The sequence below is a fragment of the Hyaena hyaena genome, unplaced genomic scaffold (genome assembly GCF_003009895.1).
Source record: "Hyaena hyaena isolate Hyena2069 unplaced genomic scaffold, ASM300989v1 scaffold_226, whole genome shotgun sequence".
NCBI classification, from domain to species: domain Eukaryota; kingdom Metazoa; phylum Chordata; class Mammalia; order Carnivora; family Hyaenidae; genus Hyaena; species Hyaena hyaena.
The window spans coordinates 1601592-1621888 of record NW_024080858.1 but is presented as its reverse complement, the minus strand read 5'-3'; the positions used below and the strand labels follow the sequence as shown (position 1 = coordinate 1621888).

Here is a 20297-nt window from a genome sequence, read left to right as displayed (position 1 = left end):
GGATAAACTGAACTATCATGAATTTAGGTTTTGTAACTTAATTGCAAATTTTTTCTGATGTATTTTATAATGAAATACATAAGTTTTTCTTTTCTTTTTGGTCAAATCCAAGTTCTTGCTCATCTAAATATATAGCAATAGTAAGCATGTCATTATCTGATCGTGCTCTATGGCCTAGCTACTATGTACAAGAGATTTTTCTGTACCTACATGTTTGAAAAATATCATGGTTTCAGAGACTTCGTTATTCTTGTTTGTTCAAATTACACATTGTAGCTAACTAATACGGTTCTTATGATGAACTTTATAATAAGACACATATTTTGCATTAATCTCTTCAGTTAATCAAATGATGATTACTGGAGAACTGAGGCAGAATATCACATAAGGATGAAGAAAGGCAGCTATTATAAGGACGAGCCTTATTATGTCCAATTTCTCAAGGCGCTCTGGTTCCTGTCATGAATTATACTGATAATGAGTAAAACTGTCATCTCCAATTCATATTACTTGCAAATGTTACATTCTAAGGGAACTATAACTTGGTAAGTACTGAGTTTTAGATTTACAAAGTCAGAAAAGTTGGATGTAACTGCTGATATTGATTATGGTAAGTAGTCATGCCTTGCTAAAGGAGTATCAATTTTTAGAACAAATTATAAACCATCATTTTTATGCAAAGATGAAACCATAGATAGGCCCTCATATACTAGAATATATCAGTAGTTTTAAATCTCTGGATTGGAAAAGCTAGATGTCAAAACAAGTTTCCATCTTTGCAGCTACATATATCAGACTACAGAGTTCTTGTTACACCTCCTCTACTGTGTTTGGAGGGGTGGCAGAGAAAATAAGGCAAAATTAAAGACCTGCTTTTATCTCACAAAACTTAAAAACAACTTTTTTTTAAGTTGGATATTTGCAAATTTTTTTAAAGTTGGATGTTTGCTAAGTTGGAAGTTTTTAGTTAAAACAAGATTTTTTGATCTTCAAATTTGACTTATCCATCCTATCTTCCATTATTATTGAGAGTTGGCTGTATTTTCTTTTTCTTCACTCCCTTGCCTGACATCCTGGAGCATTCCAGAAGTATTGAATTCACTATTCTGAAAGGACACATAATGCTGCGAAGGAGGCATAGAGTTGAACCTTTCAGAGTGACTCGTGGTTCCAGAATTCTGATTCTACACTTTTATGAACATCAGTAACTTAGTATGTGTTGCCTGATAGCAAAATAGAATCCCATCTTTACTAGAATGCACCCAGGTTGTAAATAGGCAAAGAAAGACATTGAAATATACGTAAATTCAGAGAAATGAGGGAAAGTATTTTAATGACTATAACTTTATTTCATTGACAATATAAATAGTATCAACTTGGTTGTTTATCCAAGTCAAGCCTTCAGAATTGAAATTGTGTTAATTCAAAGAGTTATCCTAATAGATATTTTTTTATAGAATCATCTGTGTGAGTCATACTTTAGCCAGGTCTTAGAATGACTCTTGCCAAGTTTTTTGAGTGCTAGAAATCAGACAGTACTTTCTGGAGGATTTTTTTCTGCCCTCATAGGAGCAGTATCATCACATGTGTTATTTTGGGTTCATTTAAGCCTGAGAAGTAAATTAGTTTTGATGATATGTTTAAATATAAGTGTTGTTTTTTGTTAGTACCTGAGATAAGATGTGTATAATTATTCAGTGTTATGAAAACTCTACTTTTCCATAATTTCTAGTTCTGTACTTATCATTTTGATAGCAAGCATCATTAAAATATTATAAAAATAAGAATACTTACAGCCACAGGGAACAAGATTCTCCAAAGGACATCGTTCATGTCACGGATATGGGTAACCAAACTCCAAAGCAACTGCTGGCAGTGGCTCATGGGGTGGGGGAGAACATCTGCACAGTTTGTGGTACGATTATCTAGCACGCTGTTGTTATCTGCATGACATTGTGATCTCAGCTGTATGTAAAGTCTTGACCTTGTGCATGAGCTTGTGTACTTTGTGGCAGGTGACCACATTCTGGTAAAGGAATGTGCTGAAAACCATCCGTGTATGTTAGGCTGTTTTTCCCCTGCATGTACAAGTTACGTGTGTTGATTTTATTCTGCTAACAGTATTATAATAAAGTAATTTTTCTTATCAACCAACTAGCTGTATTCCTGGAGCTCCATTTAGTATTAAACATTTTCTTGACTTGGCAAACATGATTTAATTTCAATATATTATAGGTTTTATTTTTGCTTGTGTAAGTATGTTTTTAAAAAGTTTTTTATATTGTCTTAGGGGTCAGGGAAAGTAGTCTTTTTTGTAACTATATAAGCACATTTTCCTTGTGTTCATAAAGGATGGCCCACAAGCATACAATTTTACGATAATTATTAAATTCATCTGGGGTGGAGTCTATTATAAGAAGGAATATTTTAAATTTGACCTGTGTACACATTTTGGAGGGAAATCCATAAGCAATTGATTTTAAAGATTATGATTCTTTTTGTTGTTGGTCCAGCTAAAATATAAACAGGAAATTGTAGTTCCCCATTATAAAAAGGAACTCAGCAGTTTGTACTCAGGTGTTAAATCTTACTTTTTGCTCTAATATATGGCAACAAAATGTTCATTACCTTTACTTCATAGCATAGCAACAATGATGAAAAATATTTTTATTACTAAGGATAGAAAACCCTATCAGAGGGGTGCCTGGGTGGCTCAGGCATCATTAGGCGTCTGACTTCAGCTCAGGTCATGATCTCGCGATCTGTGGGTTCAAGCCCCGCATCAGGTTCTGTGCTGACCGCTCAGAGCCTGGAGCCTGTTTCAGATTCTGTGTCTCTCTCTCTCTCTCTCTCTCACTGCCCCTCCCCAGCTCATGCTCTGTCTCTCTCTGTCTCAAAACTAAATAAACGTTAAAAAAATTATTTTTAAAAAACCATATCCAAAATTGGTATCATCAGAATGTACAGATAAGCATTTCCCAAATGTATTTTTTGGAATAATTATTCCACAGGATAATGGATAGTCAAAGGAGTTCCCAAGTCTAATAAATGACACATTATGGTTAGCTGGCTTATTTAAAGAATAACTTTTCAAAGCATTTAATATATTGATATACATTTTGAATATGAAAGAGGAGGTTGTTGTATACAGTATTATTCAACTTCATCTGACATAGTAGCTTTTGAGGTTTGGTGTTTTTTTTGTTTGTTTGTTTTTTGGTAAAACAACACTTGAAGGGTTATGTTCTGTATATACTAGTATAGATTATCAGTAGTCTTACTATGTGTAAATAAATATATGTTCCTAACTGGATAGATATCTAAACTGAATGAAATGCTCTCTTGTTTACTGATAGTTATCTGATGCCTATTTTACTTGTAATCCTCTTTCTTTTTGAAAGTCTATGAATCTATATTTCTTCTTTTGTTTGATAGTATTATAAAAACACTTAAAACTGAGAGTTGTATCTTGAAAGACTGAGATTTATCTATGTTCTGGATTTTGATTGGCACCTAATCTGTTAAAGAAAATGTTACTTTGGAGAATAAGGGTCGGACAACAAACCTGATTGCCATATTGAATTTGAATATTTGCTTTTAGACATTGACATGAATAATCATATCAAATAATTAGTGACAAATCATTTTTCATTTTATCCTTGAGCTATCATTCTCTATACTAACTTTATTATCTCCTACAACACAGGGATATTTTCAGTGAAGGCTGACAGGCCATTAAGATGCTTTTTCAATTTGGCAAATACACTTCTAACTTTTCCCTATGTATATCAGCTAGGGTGCTTTGGCTGGAAGGAACAGAAAACTTAATTGTGGCTTAACCATATACATTTATTTACCCCCAAAGACACCCATAAATGGATATTCCAAAGTTATTTCCATAGTCCACTGATCATATCATGGACTCTCAAGGTGTGTTAACTTTTGCCTTCTTTTGATAAAAAGCTGTCCACCACCACTCAAAACATAATGTCTTCATATAAAAGTTATCCTCACCACAAAGATAGAATACAAAGAAATTCTCTTCAAATTCCTTATGTTTATTGGGAAGAAAAATATCTTTTTAGGAGCCTTCATTGTACTTCTGTTGATTTCTAACAGACATACTGAATCACGTGAATATTCCTAGACTGATTGAGAACAGAATAGAAGAGATTACATAATTGGCTTAGAGTTAATCATGACTGAACAACAGTGGCTGAAATTCTAAAGGCAATGAAAAGACTGAAATTGCTTTGGGGCAGGCCTCCAAGCATCCATAACACTAGTTTTACTAGTGAGCCACTTGTAAAACTTTGTTATTCTGCCTCTTATTTCTGGGCCCTACTGGTTTAGAAGACTTACCCAAACGAAGAATATTGATAAGAGGCACAACAATGCACATCAGTTGTTGAGACGAACTTCTTGCCACTTTAGGTCTTCCTGCCACTGAGCAAAAAAGATGCCTCCCCCCCCCCAAATGAGGATCAGTAATTATTTTGTGGTTGAAGTAATTAAGCCTGATTATCAGTGGAAAATACTTGCCCCCACAAAGTAGGGAAAACAGAAGGATAAAGTTTTCTGAGAAAACCTCAGGAGATGCCTTCAAATTCCTTCTAACACTACCATATTCTATTGTAAAAGTAATTCTAAAAAAGTCACAGAAGCCCAATATCAGCAAGGTTTAAATCACATCACTTAGACTACTCGCTAGATAAAGAGTTTGAACCAGCTGAAAGGAGAGATCCATTCTTTGCAATTTGTTTGTTATACAAGGTAACAAAACCTTTACAGTTTTGAATCTGGGCTCCTGTTCTTTGCAGTCCAGAGGATCCCAATGCATGATCATCACCATCATCATCACCCAGACTCAGTAAGACTTTGATAATGTAATCCTGAACAAATTATTTTTATAACAATAAATGATACTAATTTTCATTAGCAAATAAATTTTATCCCCATTTTGCCAATGAGAATTTAGTCAGAGCAAAGGAGCTAGTTGACACTGAGAGGCATTCCTCACTGAATACAGCTTAGAAAGCTTTCTCCTCTATTGGAATGATTTACTCAAAACAGCTAAAATACTCAAGCTCATTGGCAAAATCCCTTCCCCTTGATTAGCATTAGAGTCAGTAAAAAACTGCCTCGCAGACACTAAATATTATCCTCTGGCTAGATAATTTTGTACTTTCAGTCTGATTATGATCAGTCAGGTCGTACTAAACTGGAGGCCATTTACTTTTTTGTGGGCAACATGACATGTGTATAGGTGTGTATGGATATATCTATCTCTTTAATCTGATCCATCATGTGTTAATTGTATGTTGAAGAAGGTAATGATATCCTATGCCATTCAGGTCAATACCCTGCCCTGACCACAATATATCTTGGCTACCGTCCCATTTTTTTGTCTTCAAGAGTCATTCCAGTATGTCCTGTAGAATCAATCCACAGAATTACATGGACTCAGGGTAAACCTTTTAGAAACTTCAAAGGGAAACAAATTTCCCAGCCCCTTTTTCTGTCTTAATGTAATTGAAAAAGAGATTCATACCTAGAGTATCCTATAGTTTATTCATCAGGCAAACCACCTGATGCATTTTGCTTTTGCTTTCTCTAGTACATCATAGGGGATATTTTTATCTCATTTAGTATGAATTATCTTGGGGAAATGTAAACTAGTAAAATTATCTAGGGGAAAATTTTCTAGGGGAAATTGTATTGATCTAGGACTTTTAACCAGAAGAAAGAATAAAATTAGAATATTTTAGCACCCATACTACCAACTCTTAAATTTTCTGTGCAAAGCTAACATGAACAAAAGTTTTTCTTTGTTTGAATTTTACTTTTGTTGCCAACTTAGATAAGTATACCTAGCAAGTTTACAATATTGCGTTAATATTTTAAGTACATTTCAAAAATATATCTTCAGTTCTTGGATGTGTTCAGTTGTACAGCATCCTTTGAAATATGGGAGTATAAAGAAAACTCTACATTAAATGCAAAATTTTTAACCAACTGTAGTATACATTTATCCCTAATATTATGTAACGTATTATTTCATGTCATAAAAATTTTGAAGATGCAATTATTATAAGGGCGATAAGATCATTGTAAACCACTTCTGGCCATTTGTTAGCAGGTAAATATAGCATCAGAGCGACCTGTTGCCTTTTATTGTTTGTGCTGGTGACTCTGACTTTTGAGAGTTTACAGTGTGAGGCATTTCAAAGTATACTGGAGTTATGACCCAACGCATAGGTTTTTATGGTGGTCATCTTTTCTTTTATAACATTAGTTTAATTATATAATCCTTAAAAGTTTATAGCTTCTCTTGAAAGCCAGCTAGAGGCCTTCTTTAGATTCATTCCTTTTAATAATATTTATTATCTCTCCACTTAATTATATGACTTTGACCTTGGCAAATTAACATCTGCACTCCAGTTTCCCTGTATGTAAAATGGGGACAATAATATTACATATATCATGGTGTTACTGTGAATATTAAATGAAATGCTATATATTAAATGCTTAGTGCCTCTAAGTGCTTTCCAAAACATAGCTTTCATTTATGTTAGAGGTACAGACAGCTATAACAACTTATACTGTCAGGAGACAAGTATTGCTGTAAGCTTGGAGGTTCTTCCTTTCCTGGAATTTTGGATTCTAGTAAGATAAATATTTGACACCTGAGTAATGGCCCTTCATAAAGTATGTATTAGTCACACCAACATCTCCTAGCTTTAAATGGTAATACCATTTGCCTTTAATATCATTTCCTACTATGTGATGAAGTCTTTTGCATATATAGTAACTTTTTGTGTCAGTGGGGATACTTAGCTTAATCTATTTTTAGGATGTTTTAAACAATAATTAGTTGTCCAAAATTATGTTTAAATTAAAATATGTGTCATGGCTGAATATGGTGATGAGTAGACACTTTAATTACGTAAATAAATATACACATGTGCTAGCAATAAAACTACCATTTAAATCCCAGCTTGGTTCTCTGCTTGTCTACTATTAAGATATGAGGTTTTTCTTAATATGTATTTCAAAATCGTTTCAGAGCAGTCAAAATATATTTATAAATGTACATATGAGAATCTAATATGAGAAAAATACTTTTTATTTACCAAAATTGAGTTTGTCATTTAAACATATACATATATGCGCATACAGTAGTGTGAATGCAGTATTTACATGTGGCTTTTATGAAGTGGGAATTTTAATTAGCCAACAGTAGTATTCAAATGGGTCACTTTCTTATTTGTTTGAATTGTACCTTAAACTAATAGAGTTTTTTTCCAGATTTTGATTAGAATGCTTTCTTTTTCTTATTTACAAATACTTTAGTGAAGAAAGGGCTTTTCACAGAAGATGAAGTTTACTTCAGCTACCAGCAACTTGTCAGTAATATTAGTTATTAGTAGTTATTTATTTTTTAAGAATTACCTTCACGTTCTACATGTTATTGATTTATCCCAGTCATGAGAGTGATAATTTTGGAGACTACTAGAACTCAGTGCAATTCTTTCTCTGTTTGAGTCTATTAGAATTAATCAATAGGAACTTATAATTGTTATTTAAAATCTAGATAATGACATTTATGTTGTTTTGTCTGATGTCATTGCTTTCTCTCCTATCAAAAAGAAGCACAGCGATCTGTCTTACATTTCTCCTCCATTTTCCTGGACTCCATTAGAAGTATTTTCCATTTTTGTTTTGATTTTCTTTGAATGGTCTCTCCTTTATGTAAGATTTCTTTTTGACACCTTCTGGCTGCAAATAATTCAGGGTGTATATATGACTATTCTTATCAGTTCATCAACATTGTGCACTTTGATGTATGGAAAAATTCTCCATAAATTGTTTTTGGAAGCTGGAATCCATGCCAATTTCATTCCATATTCCATTCTTAAAAGTGAACGGTATGGTTCTTCATTATCCTCTAGAATGCTTTGTTCTGACCAATTTCAGTAAGGGATTGGCTACAGCATATCAGTACTTCCTCTTCACATCTGTCACATCCTACACATAAGCGTGGACAATGTGTGCTCTCTTGCTTCCTAGGGAAGAAATAAGACAGATCTGCGGTTCACATTTAAATTATCTTCACATTTCTTTCCCAATTGTCATTACCTCCTTTCCTCTTATTTGTAGCTAAATCACATAGAAGCTTTCTGTGAATAGCCTACTTATAGGCACCTCAATAAGAGGTAAACTTTATTTATTACTCTTATAATCTTTTCATATAGGACAACCTTCAAAACTTGAGCATAGTTTTTACTTTAGTCTCTGAATCTAGTAACTAGATTAGGAATAATGATTATAATATGTATAAATAGCCTAAATTATAATGAATAAATGCAATATACTACATTTCTAAAGTACTTGTAGAAAGTCAGTGTGACAACAGAGGAGAGTAGTGTGGAAGCTTCCAGAAGAAAACACTGCAAAAGTTAGTGGGTAAAATGAAATGCAATGACACAATAAAAACATCAATACCTAGTCTTAAAATGTGCTCAGTAGGTAATCTTCCACATTTATTGTGCTGCAACTAAAAAGCAACGTGTTGATTTGTTGCTTGAACAGTATATATCCCCAAATGAATCTCACCTGTTCAAGTTCTATGTGCTTTCCCCCCTTAACTATAAAATGAATACATATTCTCTGATTAAATATGGAGAGTGAGAACTGCTGACTGAACAGAAATTAACAGATTTTATATTTTGCTTCAGGGATCCTGAAAGTACTGTAAAAGAGAAAAACCAGTATCAGAGCATTCATCTGAACCATTGTTGGTATTTTCTAACAAGACAGTGGGACCCTCCATGTGACCTATGGAGGGCTGTCTCTCCGAGCTGCTAAGTATTTTGTCTATCCAAAAGATAACCATCCATAATATTTTTTATATCTCTTAATTTTTATATTATTTTTTACTGTGAAAATATGCCATTTCAGTTGCTCATTTCACTGAGGCTAAAATGCAAATATGAATATTATATCAGTTCTTACTGAAAGAGTAGAAATCTAGATTGAACTCTTGTTTTATAAAAATTTATTGTTAAAATTTGAGGATTGTTATTTTAAAAGTCTTCTAATAAAGTCCTCTAAAAACATAAATGCAGTGTCCATTTTGCTTTCCATTATATAATTATAGTAACATTATATAATGCTCTAAGGACAGATTTATTACCTGAAATGTAGCCATGGTTCTGGATTTTACATTGTATACAAAGGCAAATTTGAACAAAATTAACTAAAACTAGGTTTTTTCGAAATTTCTTTATTATGGTGTACTGAGGAATGCAAAGGTACTCCTTACTTTGTTACGATTTTGTTTTATAACATGATTGTTTTTATTGATACAAACTACTACACTATGTTTTTGCCAAGTGTCTTTGCGAATAGCCAGTACTTTCAGTACCAGTGGTCAGTATTTGGTTTTTAAAATTAAGACTTTATAATTTTTAAAGTCAGTTTTAGGTGTGTAACAAGAGTTGATTCTTTCTTACTTGGCTTTGCATACCTGGTTTTTTAGAATGCACTCTTTTCCAAAATGTAGAATTTCCAGTCCTGAACATAAGTATGATAGATTTTGCTTTTGAAGTACACGATGGATAATAATGATTTGAATCAATAAATAAGGCTTTATTAAAGGGGAGAGAAAATGTGGGTATTGATATAATAGGAGAAACAAAGTAAAGATATCTTAAAACAAATTATGTGAAAAGAACCATTCTTACAATGGCTTATGTATATATAGGTGACTAAGCCCCAACACATCTTTTTCTTCATTCTGAATTCTTTCTTAACATTGGCATAAGCTATCTATTCATGATTTCTTGAATTGTTTGCCTCCTAAACAAATTACATCAAAACAAACAGCTCGCTACTCTGATTTGATTGTATAAGTCTTCAGGCTGTCATTTGCATAACCATTTTTAGTGACATATTCTGTGGAGTCTACTTTACAAAATTTCTTAATTGTTCTCTCTTGGATTACTGGAAACACGGGTTCTATTAAAGAAAATGTAACATGAGTTGCCATGTCACCTGGGTTCTTGCTGCCGCCTGGCTCTCCTTTTGTTTATTTCCTGTTCTGCCGGCACCGTTGTAGATAAGAAATCTTCAGCACTTCACTGGGAGATCCTATTCAGCTCTCTTTTCCAACTCTTTCTAGATGGTTTGTCTCCACCATAAGAAGAAAACCAGTATCCACTCTGCTTTCTGCCTTGATCAGTTTCTTTATCTACCTGTCTCTGAGCCAGTACTACTGCCCTGTCCTCCAGGTGCAGAAAGCCTTATCAATACCCTATGTCTGCTTTCGTGATCCAAGAGTTTTCTTTCCTTCTTCTTTTTTTAATGTTTTATTTATTTTTGAGGGTCAGAGAGAGAGCGTGAGCAGGGGAGGTTCAGAGAGAGAGAGAGAGAGGGAGACACAGATCCAAAGACAGACTCCAGGCTCTGAGCTAGCTGTCAGCACAGAGCCTGACGTGGGGATTGAACCCACGGACTGTGAGATCAATTACCTGAGCAGACGCTTCACCAACTGAGCCATCCAGGCACCCCTTTCCTTCTTTTGATCAGCTTCATTATTTTCCATTATTCTATCTTCTATATCACTTTTTTGTTCCTTTGCTTCTTCCATCTCTGTGGTCTTGGCATCCAGTTGGCTTCAAATTTCGGTTATTGTATTTTTCATTTCGGCCACATTGATTTGAAGCTCTTTTATCACCCGTGGTAAGGGACCCTCTGATGTGGTTTTCTCAAGCCCAGCTAGCAATCTTATGATTATTATTTTAAATTCTGGATCAGGCATGTTACTTGGATCTGTTTCAGTTGAATCCCTGTCCATGACCATTTCTTGCTCAGTCTTTTGAGTTCAATTCCTCCATCTTGGCATTTTTGTCTAGGTCTCCGTCTTCTTCTGTGTGTTAGGAAAGCTGTTACGTTTCCTGCTCGTGAGAGTAATGGTTTTATGAAGAAGAGATCATGTGATGTCCAGAGCCTGATGCTTCAGGGAGTGTCTCTGGTGCACTCTGCTGCTGTGTTGCGGGTGCTCTATCCCTAGTGCCAGTCCTCTGCAGGGTTTCTTCTTTCCTGCAGTGGGAAATATTTAGATCTTGGCCAGCATGATGAATTTTAACTCCACCTGTATTTTCAGACTCTTCCCCTGCCCCCCTTTCCTTTAGCTTGCTTCTCCCATTATCTCTTCTTACTCCTTACATCAGTCTTTTACTCTCTCTGCTGATTCTCTTTCTTCTTCTAACATGCATGGGTCAAAATTTTCTTGAAAAGCCATTTGTTTCCCTTATTGACCTTTAATGTGTCCATTTATTTTTCCCATCTTTATACTAATAAATTTTTAGTATAGTGGACTAATTTTTAGTGAGTGTACTATCAGTTTCTTTACCTTGAGCTGATTCCTTAGCTTTCTTCTTAGACTGGAGCCCCCATTACTCTGTGGAAAGAGACCTTGAAAGACACTACTTTCTTTTTCTTTTCTCCCATTCTCCAAATTCATTATCCTCTTTCCACATTTTCATCTCTTTGAGCTACCTAAAAGAAAAAGGAAAACAGCCTTGTTTTATGCTAGACACTTTCAAATCCTCACAATAGCCACTTAATAAGATTTTTACTGATTAGGAAACTGAAGTTCAGAAAGTTTGAGTTAATTATGTTCAAAATCATGAAGGGACAGAGCCATGATTTGGTCCCTCTTTGAAAACCTGTGCTCTTTCAACTATACTATGTAATTGCACCGAATACCCTTTTCTTTACATTTCAAAGACTTTTACCCCCTGAGACTTTATTCTGTCCCTGTGTTATTCTTCTTATTCAGGATCCTTAATTTGAAAATTCAACTCTCATGTTTTTCTTTATCTTACTACATTGCCAACTGCTCACTCTGCCTTCCTAATTGTATCTATCATCACCTGAAATTCAACATTTCAAAGTCAACACTCATTACTCTTTCCTTTAATTCAACACCCTCTATAACCTGTGGAGTTTTGTTTTTTTTTAATCCCTGTCAGTCATTTCTCTTTTTGTCTGAATGAGAAACCTCAGTTAACTTTATCTTTCACTTTTCATTATTTATTGGTGCGTGGTAACATGTGCTCTCACTTCTCACTTTTATATACCTATGTAGCATATGGGTTTTTTTTTTTTTTACATATGATGTTAGAATAGATTATTTCCTTTGCATTTCCATTGCTTTTCCCACATGTTTAAGCCTGGGCTAGTAGTAACCTACTGTCTTATTTCCATTTTATTATTTCTTCATATTACTGTCAAATTTATATTGCAGGTCTTCAGAGGCTTCCAGTTACATACAGGGTAGAAAATAAACTTTATCCCCTAAAATTCAGCCCTATTTCTGCTATAGTCTGATTCTAGACTTGCTCTCAAGCCCAGCATAGTTCCCCTGTTTTCCTGAAAATAGTCTGGTTATTTTTGATCTTGTAATACTTTTGCTCATATAATAGAACATCGACTAAAATATTCCTCTCCAGTGTTTTCCTCATTCTGGGCTATCTAAACCCCTACCATTCCTTCAGAGTAGATAGTCCAGGAAACCTGATCCAAATATTATGTCCTAAGTGATTTTTTTTATTGAACTACTGAAATGGTTATTTTTCATACCCATTCACTTAGGCCTTATTTGACTATCTTGTATCATTGATTTGTCACATATGCATAGTGTAGTTATTTATGTGCCGGTCTCATCTCCCCAGATAAATTTTAGATTTGCTTAGAGCAAAACTTTTATACTTTTCAGTATCTGTCACTGAATACCTTGCATATTTGCCATTTGCTTAATACTTTTTAAATGAAGATACAGATAATTTTAATAGGTTTGTTTTGACTCAGTGTTTCAGAAATGCTTTTAAAGCAGATACATAGATATCTATATGAATATATATACATATACGCCGGCATACATATGTCAGTTTTACAAACTAGTCTTTGGCCGTTCATCTTAATATTTAAATTTAAAGTTAAATGGATACTTTTTGTAAAAAACACATTACTAAGGAATTTAGAATTTGTAATATGAATATTACTTATGTTTATGATTTTCTGGAAAAATATGAATGCTGATGTCTATATCCACTCTGTTTTCATCAAAGAATTTTATTTATCCCACTGTAACTTTCCTTTTACACTATTTGTTAAATAAAACCCATTTTGGTCAATAGTTTTCCTCTAGATGATAGAAACTTCCCTTTATGCTATGGAGGCAATCATTACAGGACTGACACCTTCATGATTTATCTTTGAGTTATATGGCAAAAAAATAAATTAACCAAATGACAAACGACTGGCCTTGAACAACTCAGTTAGCTGTCGTTGCAAGCATGATCTTCCTTACCTGACACTAACCTGCCTCCTTATACTGACATTTAGTACATACTCCTACATCATCTAGAATAGATTCCTAGCCTGTAGTTCTTAGATGGGCTTCAAGCATTTTCATTTTTATTTTTAAAAAAATATGAGGGCTCCTGGGTGGCTCAGTGGGTTAAGCATCCGACTTTGGCTCAGGTCTTGATCTCACAGTTCGTGGCTTCAAGCCCCCCATAGGGTTCTGTGATGACAGCTCAGAGCCTGCTTCTGATCCTCTGTCTCCTTCACTCTCTGCCCCTCCCCCTTTCTGTCTTCCGTGCAAGCGCACTCTCACACTCTTAAAAAAATGTTTTAAAATGTGTGTATACATTATTCTGGGAAGAAGTTCTATAACTATCATCAGCTTAAGTTCTTCACTGAAATTAGTGTCTGTCATTTTTTCCTTATGCTAAAGACTTTCAGATGTCTTAATCTTAAACTTCTTTCCCAAGTGTTTTTTAGGCCTAATATCCCTAAATCACTCAACTCTTCATTATCTAACAGGACTTCCAGATCCTTCAACAATCTTATCAGGTCTTGATTTCCTTTATCCAGATAAGTTCTAGTTTATCAGTATGCCCCATAAAATGTGACATCCAAAATCAGACACTTTTATAGTGGATTATGTAGACAATAGTGAGCTACAGACTTCCTTTTTTTCTGGAAACCATGTTAATATAAACTAACATTAATGTTCATGATTTCCTTTGTGAGACACCCCATACATAGGCTCACTCTGCTGAGATCTCTAGTCCTGATAAGTAACTAACATGCTGTGTGGTCTAAAGGGATCTTTCTGTACCATTCTTCTAAAACCACATTAAAAAATTTTAAAAAAATACACCATTTATTAAACAAATGTACAGTTATTCAACAAATCTCATACTAGGTTTTCTTTTGTAGTTCATTGTTAACATAAGATAGGAATTCGAATGGTTGCCAGTTTGCTTATTGAAGAAAATTATAATCTGTCTCATGTCTTTTCCCATTTCACATCCCTTGACCCTTCACTTTGATTCTAAAGTAATCTTCCTTTCCAGAGGAATCCCAGGCTTGAAAACTGATGCCTCCTTTTCTCATAAAACCAACAGAGTTGGCTTATTTCAAGCTGTGTCCCTAGTTCTCAGGCTTGGGTTTAAAACTGGTTGAGTCGATGCTTACTCCTCTGTACATGATTGATTTTGGAGACTTCAGAATTCTCAAAACATGTTATCGTTAAAAAAGTAAATTGTCAATAGCATATTTTTAGGCTCTTACATGAGGCAAATACCAATGTTAATTTATAACTAAGAAGCATTAAAGGATGTTAAAATGTACATATTACATAATTAGAGAATTATATACTATTTTATGGATCATGTAGTGTTTTTTAATATTGTATAATTTTAAAAATTAGAATTAGTTTTAACATCTCTTAAATATGGGTTTACAAGTAGGTATAAATAAATTTACATAATATTTAGTTGACACTCTTGACACTCTTTTGTCTTTGAATCACTTAGATTAAAATTAAGCACTGGTAATACTTATGAAAAATTGTTAATTCTTTTAAATGGAGGAATTTTGGAAAGAAATCAAACCTGAAAATTTTTGCTAAATAGATCAGTTAAAACATACAGTCAACTCTCGATTATTCAAACTAATGGAGGAAAGGATGGAACAAGCATTAATATTCCTTCAGTTCCTGCCCCCTCAGATAATTGCTGAGCACCTCATTTCAAATTCTTGGGTTTTCCATCTTGACCGTGTTACATTTCCTAGCCTTGTATCCAGGATGCAGTCTGAAATGTGGCTTACAGTTGAGTTGACAAGAACATCTCATGCTATCATATTCTGTTCTTGTATACCGATTTTTTAAATCAGTGCCTTAGCACTGCCTTGTACTATTACAACTCACATGAGAAACTGATAACATTGTCATTGAGATATTATCCTGGTGGCTCATAAAATTAGTTTTATAGTGAAAAATATTATTTTTGAATTATAATTTACAGATAATTATAACCTTCCAAAAGCATTACCTCATGGTATCAAATTGCCTTTTTTTTTTTTTACTATAACAATTTTATGAGAGTTTTTATTTTGAAGAGTCTTTTATAAAAATTCTTTCAACTTTTTGAATTCTTAACGGGTGCAATATTTCTGAGTACTATATGTAACTGTTTGTAAAAGGGAAGAAATGCTGAAGGAATTTATGTGTGAAAACAGTATGTTGTGTGTACATAATACATCATTTTCTCTACTAATTAACTGCACACAGTGTGCTATTATCCAGACATAAGTATTCATGGGAACGCATGTATCTGGATAACTATGAGTTGAAATAAACACACCTGCCTTTTATTTCAATAACTGCACATTCAAATCCACATAAGGTATTTATTTGAATGTGACCTCCACATACGTGAGAGAACATTGGCTTCAGTGTTCAATTTTTTTTTTGTTGATGTTTTGTTTTTGTTGATTTAAATCTAAAATGGGTACAAACTGTGGGTAATGCTTCTTTGGAAAACTTTGCATGCAGGGAAAAGGAAATTCAAAGATAAATCCTATGAAAAACCATTGAAACTGTTTTGTCATATTATAGATTGCCTCACTGTGTATTGAAGCTAAATTCTTATAGAATGTACCAATGCTTAAAGCCAAAGTGTGTGTACAGACCATAAACCCACCTAGAATTGTGCCTGATTTAAGTTGAATAATTTAGTTTTAAAAATCATTGTTCTTCAGTTTGCAGAATCTTTTTTTTTCCTCAAGCTATTCCCTTGAATAGTGTATGAGAGTATGTCTTTAAGAAATCATGTTTTCTATCAGGCAGTGGAAGTGTTTGTTAAAAGGCTTGAAGTCTATAGAGGAGTTTCTCCCCTGCCCACACCAGTTAAGCCATATTTCTATATAGTTAGTTGTAACTGACTATATAGTTAGTTTCTATTACTATATAGTTAGTTGTAATTTTCACAAGCCAGAAAATTGAATTAGGATTTCTTTAGGAGTCTTAACTTTGAATTTCCTACTTTTCATTGCATGTAAACTATCAACCACAAGTAATAGTTTCAGTTCAAGTTCTAGCTTGTATTTTGCATGTTGAAGCTATAAAGAGTCTATTAATGCTGGAAAGAATTTACAGCTATTGTTCTGCTATCGCCTAATTGTTAGAATTTATAAATAAAGACTGACTTTATTTATGTAGCCTTGTCTTTCTGCCTTAGGGAGTGAACTACTTTATGTCCAAGGGTATCCTAGATGATTCACCAAAGGAAATAGCAAAGTTTATCTTCTGTACAAGAACACTAAATTGGAAAAAACTGAGAATCTATCTTGATGAAAGGTAAAAAAAGTTTTAAGTTTTCCTTAGAAATTAGCTAAGTAATGCCGTTTTTTATTTTTTATTTTATTTTTTTAATTTCTCAGAGAGAGACAGCATAAGCAGTGGGAGGGTCAAAGAAAGAGGGAGATACAGAATCTGAAACAGGCTCCAGGCTCTGAGCTAGCATTCAGCACAGAACCCGATGCGGGGCTTGAACTCACAAACCTTGAGATCATGACCTGAGCCCAAGTCGGACACTTAACAGACTGAGCCACCCAGGTGCCCCAGCTAAGTAATGCTTTTAATGAGTTAAGCTTTTCTTGAAAAACTATACCACATAGCAGTCATCTAGTTGAGAAATTTCTCTCGCAGCTATTTATAACTACCATTGCAGCCTAAAAGCAGACAAGTAATATGTGAACAAATGAGTATGGCTTTTTTTTTTTTAATGTTTTTTATATATTTTTGAGAGAGAGACTGAGACAGAGCATGAGTAGGAAAGGGGCAGAGAGAGAGAGGGAGACACAGAATCGGAAGCAGGCTCCAGGCTCTGAGGTGTCAGCACAGAGCCTGGTAAGCATGGCTTTGTTCTAATAAAATTGTATTTACAAAACAAGTAGTGGGCCATATTTGGACCACTAGCTATAATTTGCTTATCCTTACGATAAACAATTAATAGAAATTAAAGATTATGATCATATAATCATGATTGAGTTCAGCAGGAATTGAAGCATATTATAACAAAGTATGCCTATATATTAGAATGCTATTGATAAAAAAACCTTATAATTATATATGTAAACACATACACTTAACACAAATATTTATATAGTTGTAAATAATCTAAATGTTTATAAGTTGAATTGTTACATCCAGTAGAAGGGATACTGTGGAGCCATTAAAAAGAATGATTTAGATCTGTGTGTAAAGATACAGAAAACTGTTCACAATATACCCTATGAGCTAGGAAAAGCAACTACTAGAAATGTACATAGTTTATGTTGACATTCAAGTCCACATAAATAGGTATTACCTCTGGTGGTGTGGATTGGTATGGAAAGTGAAAACTCTTAATTATTTTCATAGTTAAAGGCATAAAGAATTTTTTAATTTGGATTTAGCCAAGAAGACACTTGAAAGGCTGTCCCTTTTAATGTTGCTAAATTTATTTTTCTTCATTTTATAATTAGAATGGCTAGTTTCAGTTGCTTTAAAGTAACCTATTCACATAAGATTTTAAAATTAGTGTCTTAAATAATCTTAACTGGATTTTTTAATTTTAAGGATTATACATACTTTGTAGGATTAGCGGGTCTCACAATCAGTAACAAAGTATTTTCATCCAAAAAGATGATGATTTATGGGTTCTTATCATTTTCTTAGTAGAGAAGTGGTAACTAAAGCTGTGTCTTTTTCTTTTTCTACTAGGAGAGATGTCTTGGACGACCTTGTAACGTTGCATAATTTTAGAAACCAATTCTTGCCCAATGCACTGAGAGAGTTTTTTCGTCATATCCATGCCCCTGAAGAGCGTGGGGAGTATCTTGAAACTCTCATAACAAAGTTCTCGCATAGATTCTGTGCTTGTAACCCCGATTTAATGCGAGAACTTGGCCTTAGTCCTGGTAAGAATATATATATAGTGAATTCCTTCCACCTCCCTTCTCGCCTCCAAGTAAAAATAGTAGTATATGAGACATTTTTTTTCTCACCATGGGGAAAGATACTGTCAGTCATCGGGGTGCCTGGATGGCTCAGTCCGTTAAGTGGCTGACTTCGGCTCAGATCATTATCTCACGGTCCCTGGGTTTGAGCCCCATGTCGGACTCTGTGCTGACAGCCAGCTCAGAGCCTGGAGCCTGCTTCTGATTCTGTGTCTCCCTCTTTCTCTGACCTTCCCCTGCTCATGCTGCCTCTCTTTCGTGCAGAAATAAATAAAACATTTTAAAAAATTAAAAAAAGATACTGTCATTACAAATAACTTCTCTTTCTACTTGTAGCAATCACTAAATATATGGAGTACAACATTTATGTGAGCTTAGAGAATAGTTTGTCATAACTGTCATTCATAAGTAGTAAACATGCCATTTTATTTTTTTAAGCGTATTTATTTTGAGAGAGCGAGAAAGAGCAACAGGGTAGGGGAAGAAAGAGAGGGAGAATTCCCAATCCACAATCCCAGACTGTGCACTGTCAACGTGGAGCCTGATGCAGGCTTGAACTCACGAACCATGACATCATGACCTAAGCCGAAGCCAAGAGTCGGATACTTCCCTGACTAAGCTCTGCAGGCGCCCCTAAACATAGTTTTAGAAAGAAAGTGGAAATTAGCTATAAATTCTTTAAAATGATTCTTGCCTGAGCACTGCATGTTATTACTAATTTAACTAAAAATTTGAGACATCATTTTTAAAGCTTCTCATGGTTTACATATTATGTAGTTGCACCTAGAATTTTTCTACTAAAATTTAATTTTAATGCAACAGATCCTTATTGTGTGTACATGTCTGTGTGTGTGCAGCACAGGCCGAGTATCCTACATATTTTTTCATTTCACTGAGCTTTACTTATCTCTTCATATCAACAGCTTTCTTGTGCTTATCTTATTAGGTGGAGATTATAAAATATTTACCCATCAAGAAATTTGGTGAAAATGCTTTTACAAGACATACTCTGAGAGTAAACATCAAATACAGCTTTGGGCGTATAAAGACATGTTGTTGTTGTCACATGCTGCTCAGGCTTAGCAATCTTTTCCCTAAAAATTTACATTCTAATCGTGATTTCATTAAGTTCTGACAATATTTGCATTAAAGAGTGCCTTTGGGACCACATTTTCCAAAGCAGCTAATAATTTGAGGTGTTTCTTTTTAATTCCAGATGCTGTCTATGTACTGTGCTACTCTCTGATCCTACTTTCCATTGACCTCACTAGCCCTCACGTGAAGAATAAGATGTCAAAAAGAGAATTTATTCGAAATACCCGGCGTGCTGCTCAAAACATCAGTGAAGATTTTGTAGGGCACCTTTATGACAACATCTACCTTATTGGCCACGTGGCTGCATAAAAGCACAATTGCTAGGACTTCCACTATTAACTTCAAACTAAAGTTACCCAAGGACTTACTTAGCAGATATGGGGGTTACATTAGTGCTGGTCATTCTAGCCTCTGTATACAATCAAGCTCGAGTGTACACCTTTTTTTTTTTCCCCCTTTTACTCTTTTCTTTTTTGTAGTAATTTCCTTGGGGAGCTAAAGGATTTTGCAGAATTTTTCTTAATTTTCCTTATCATGTTTTGCACAAAGCAGAGCCATTGTCTGACACAGCTGTTTAAGAATGTTCAACTGACATTATGCTCTAAAGGATGGTATATTTGTGCATTAGATTTGCTTGAAAAACTATTCATTTTCATTCTTTTTAAAAATACCATGTAATGTGTACATACTTAACAAAAGAGATTTATAATCATAATTATTTTATTGTAAAGATTTTAACTAAAGCCTTTCTTTTTCCTCTCAAACTGAGTTCTGAAATTTATTTGATTCTGATATGAGCTTTTACTGTCTTCATAAAAGTTGCGTCTGACTTGGATGAA

At 34.2% G+C, this 20297-nt stretch overlaps 1 protein-coding gene across 1 annotated transcript in view; it reads left to right on the top strand.

Annotated features, from left to right (window-relative positions):
* Positions 1-19909, top strand: part of FBXO8 (F-box protein 8) — a 44339-nt gene extending 24430 nt beyond the window's left edge. Inside the window, exons 4-6 of the mRNA XM_039243220.1 lie at positions 16602-16720; positions 18128-18324; positions 19580-19909. Of these exons, the coding sequence (XP_039099151.1) occupies positions 16602-16720; positions 18128-18324; positions 19580-19767 (504 nt within the window). The 3' untranslated portion in view covers positions 19768-19909. The remainder of the gene's footprint in view (positions 1-16601; positions 16721-18127; positions 18325-19579) is intronic.
* Positions 19910-20297: the final 388 nt, after the last annotated feature.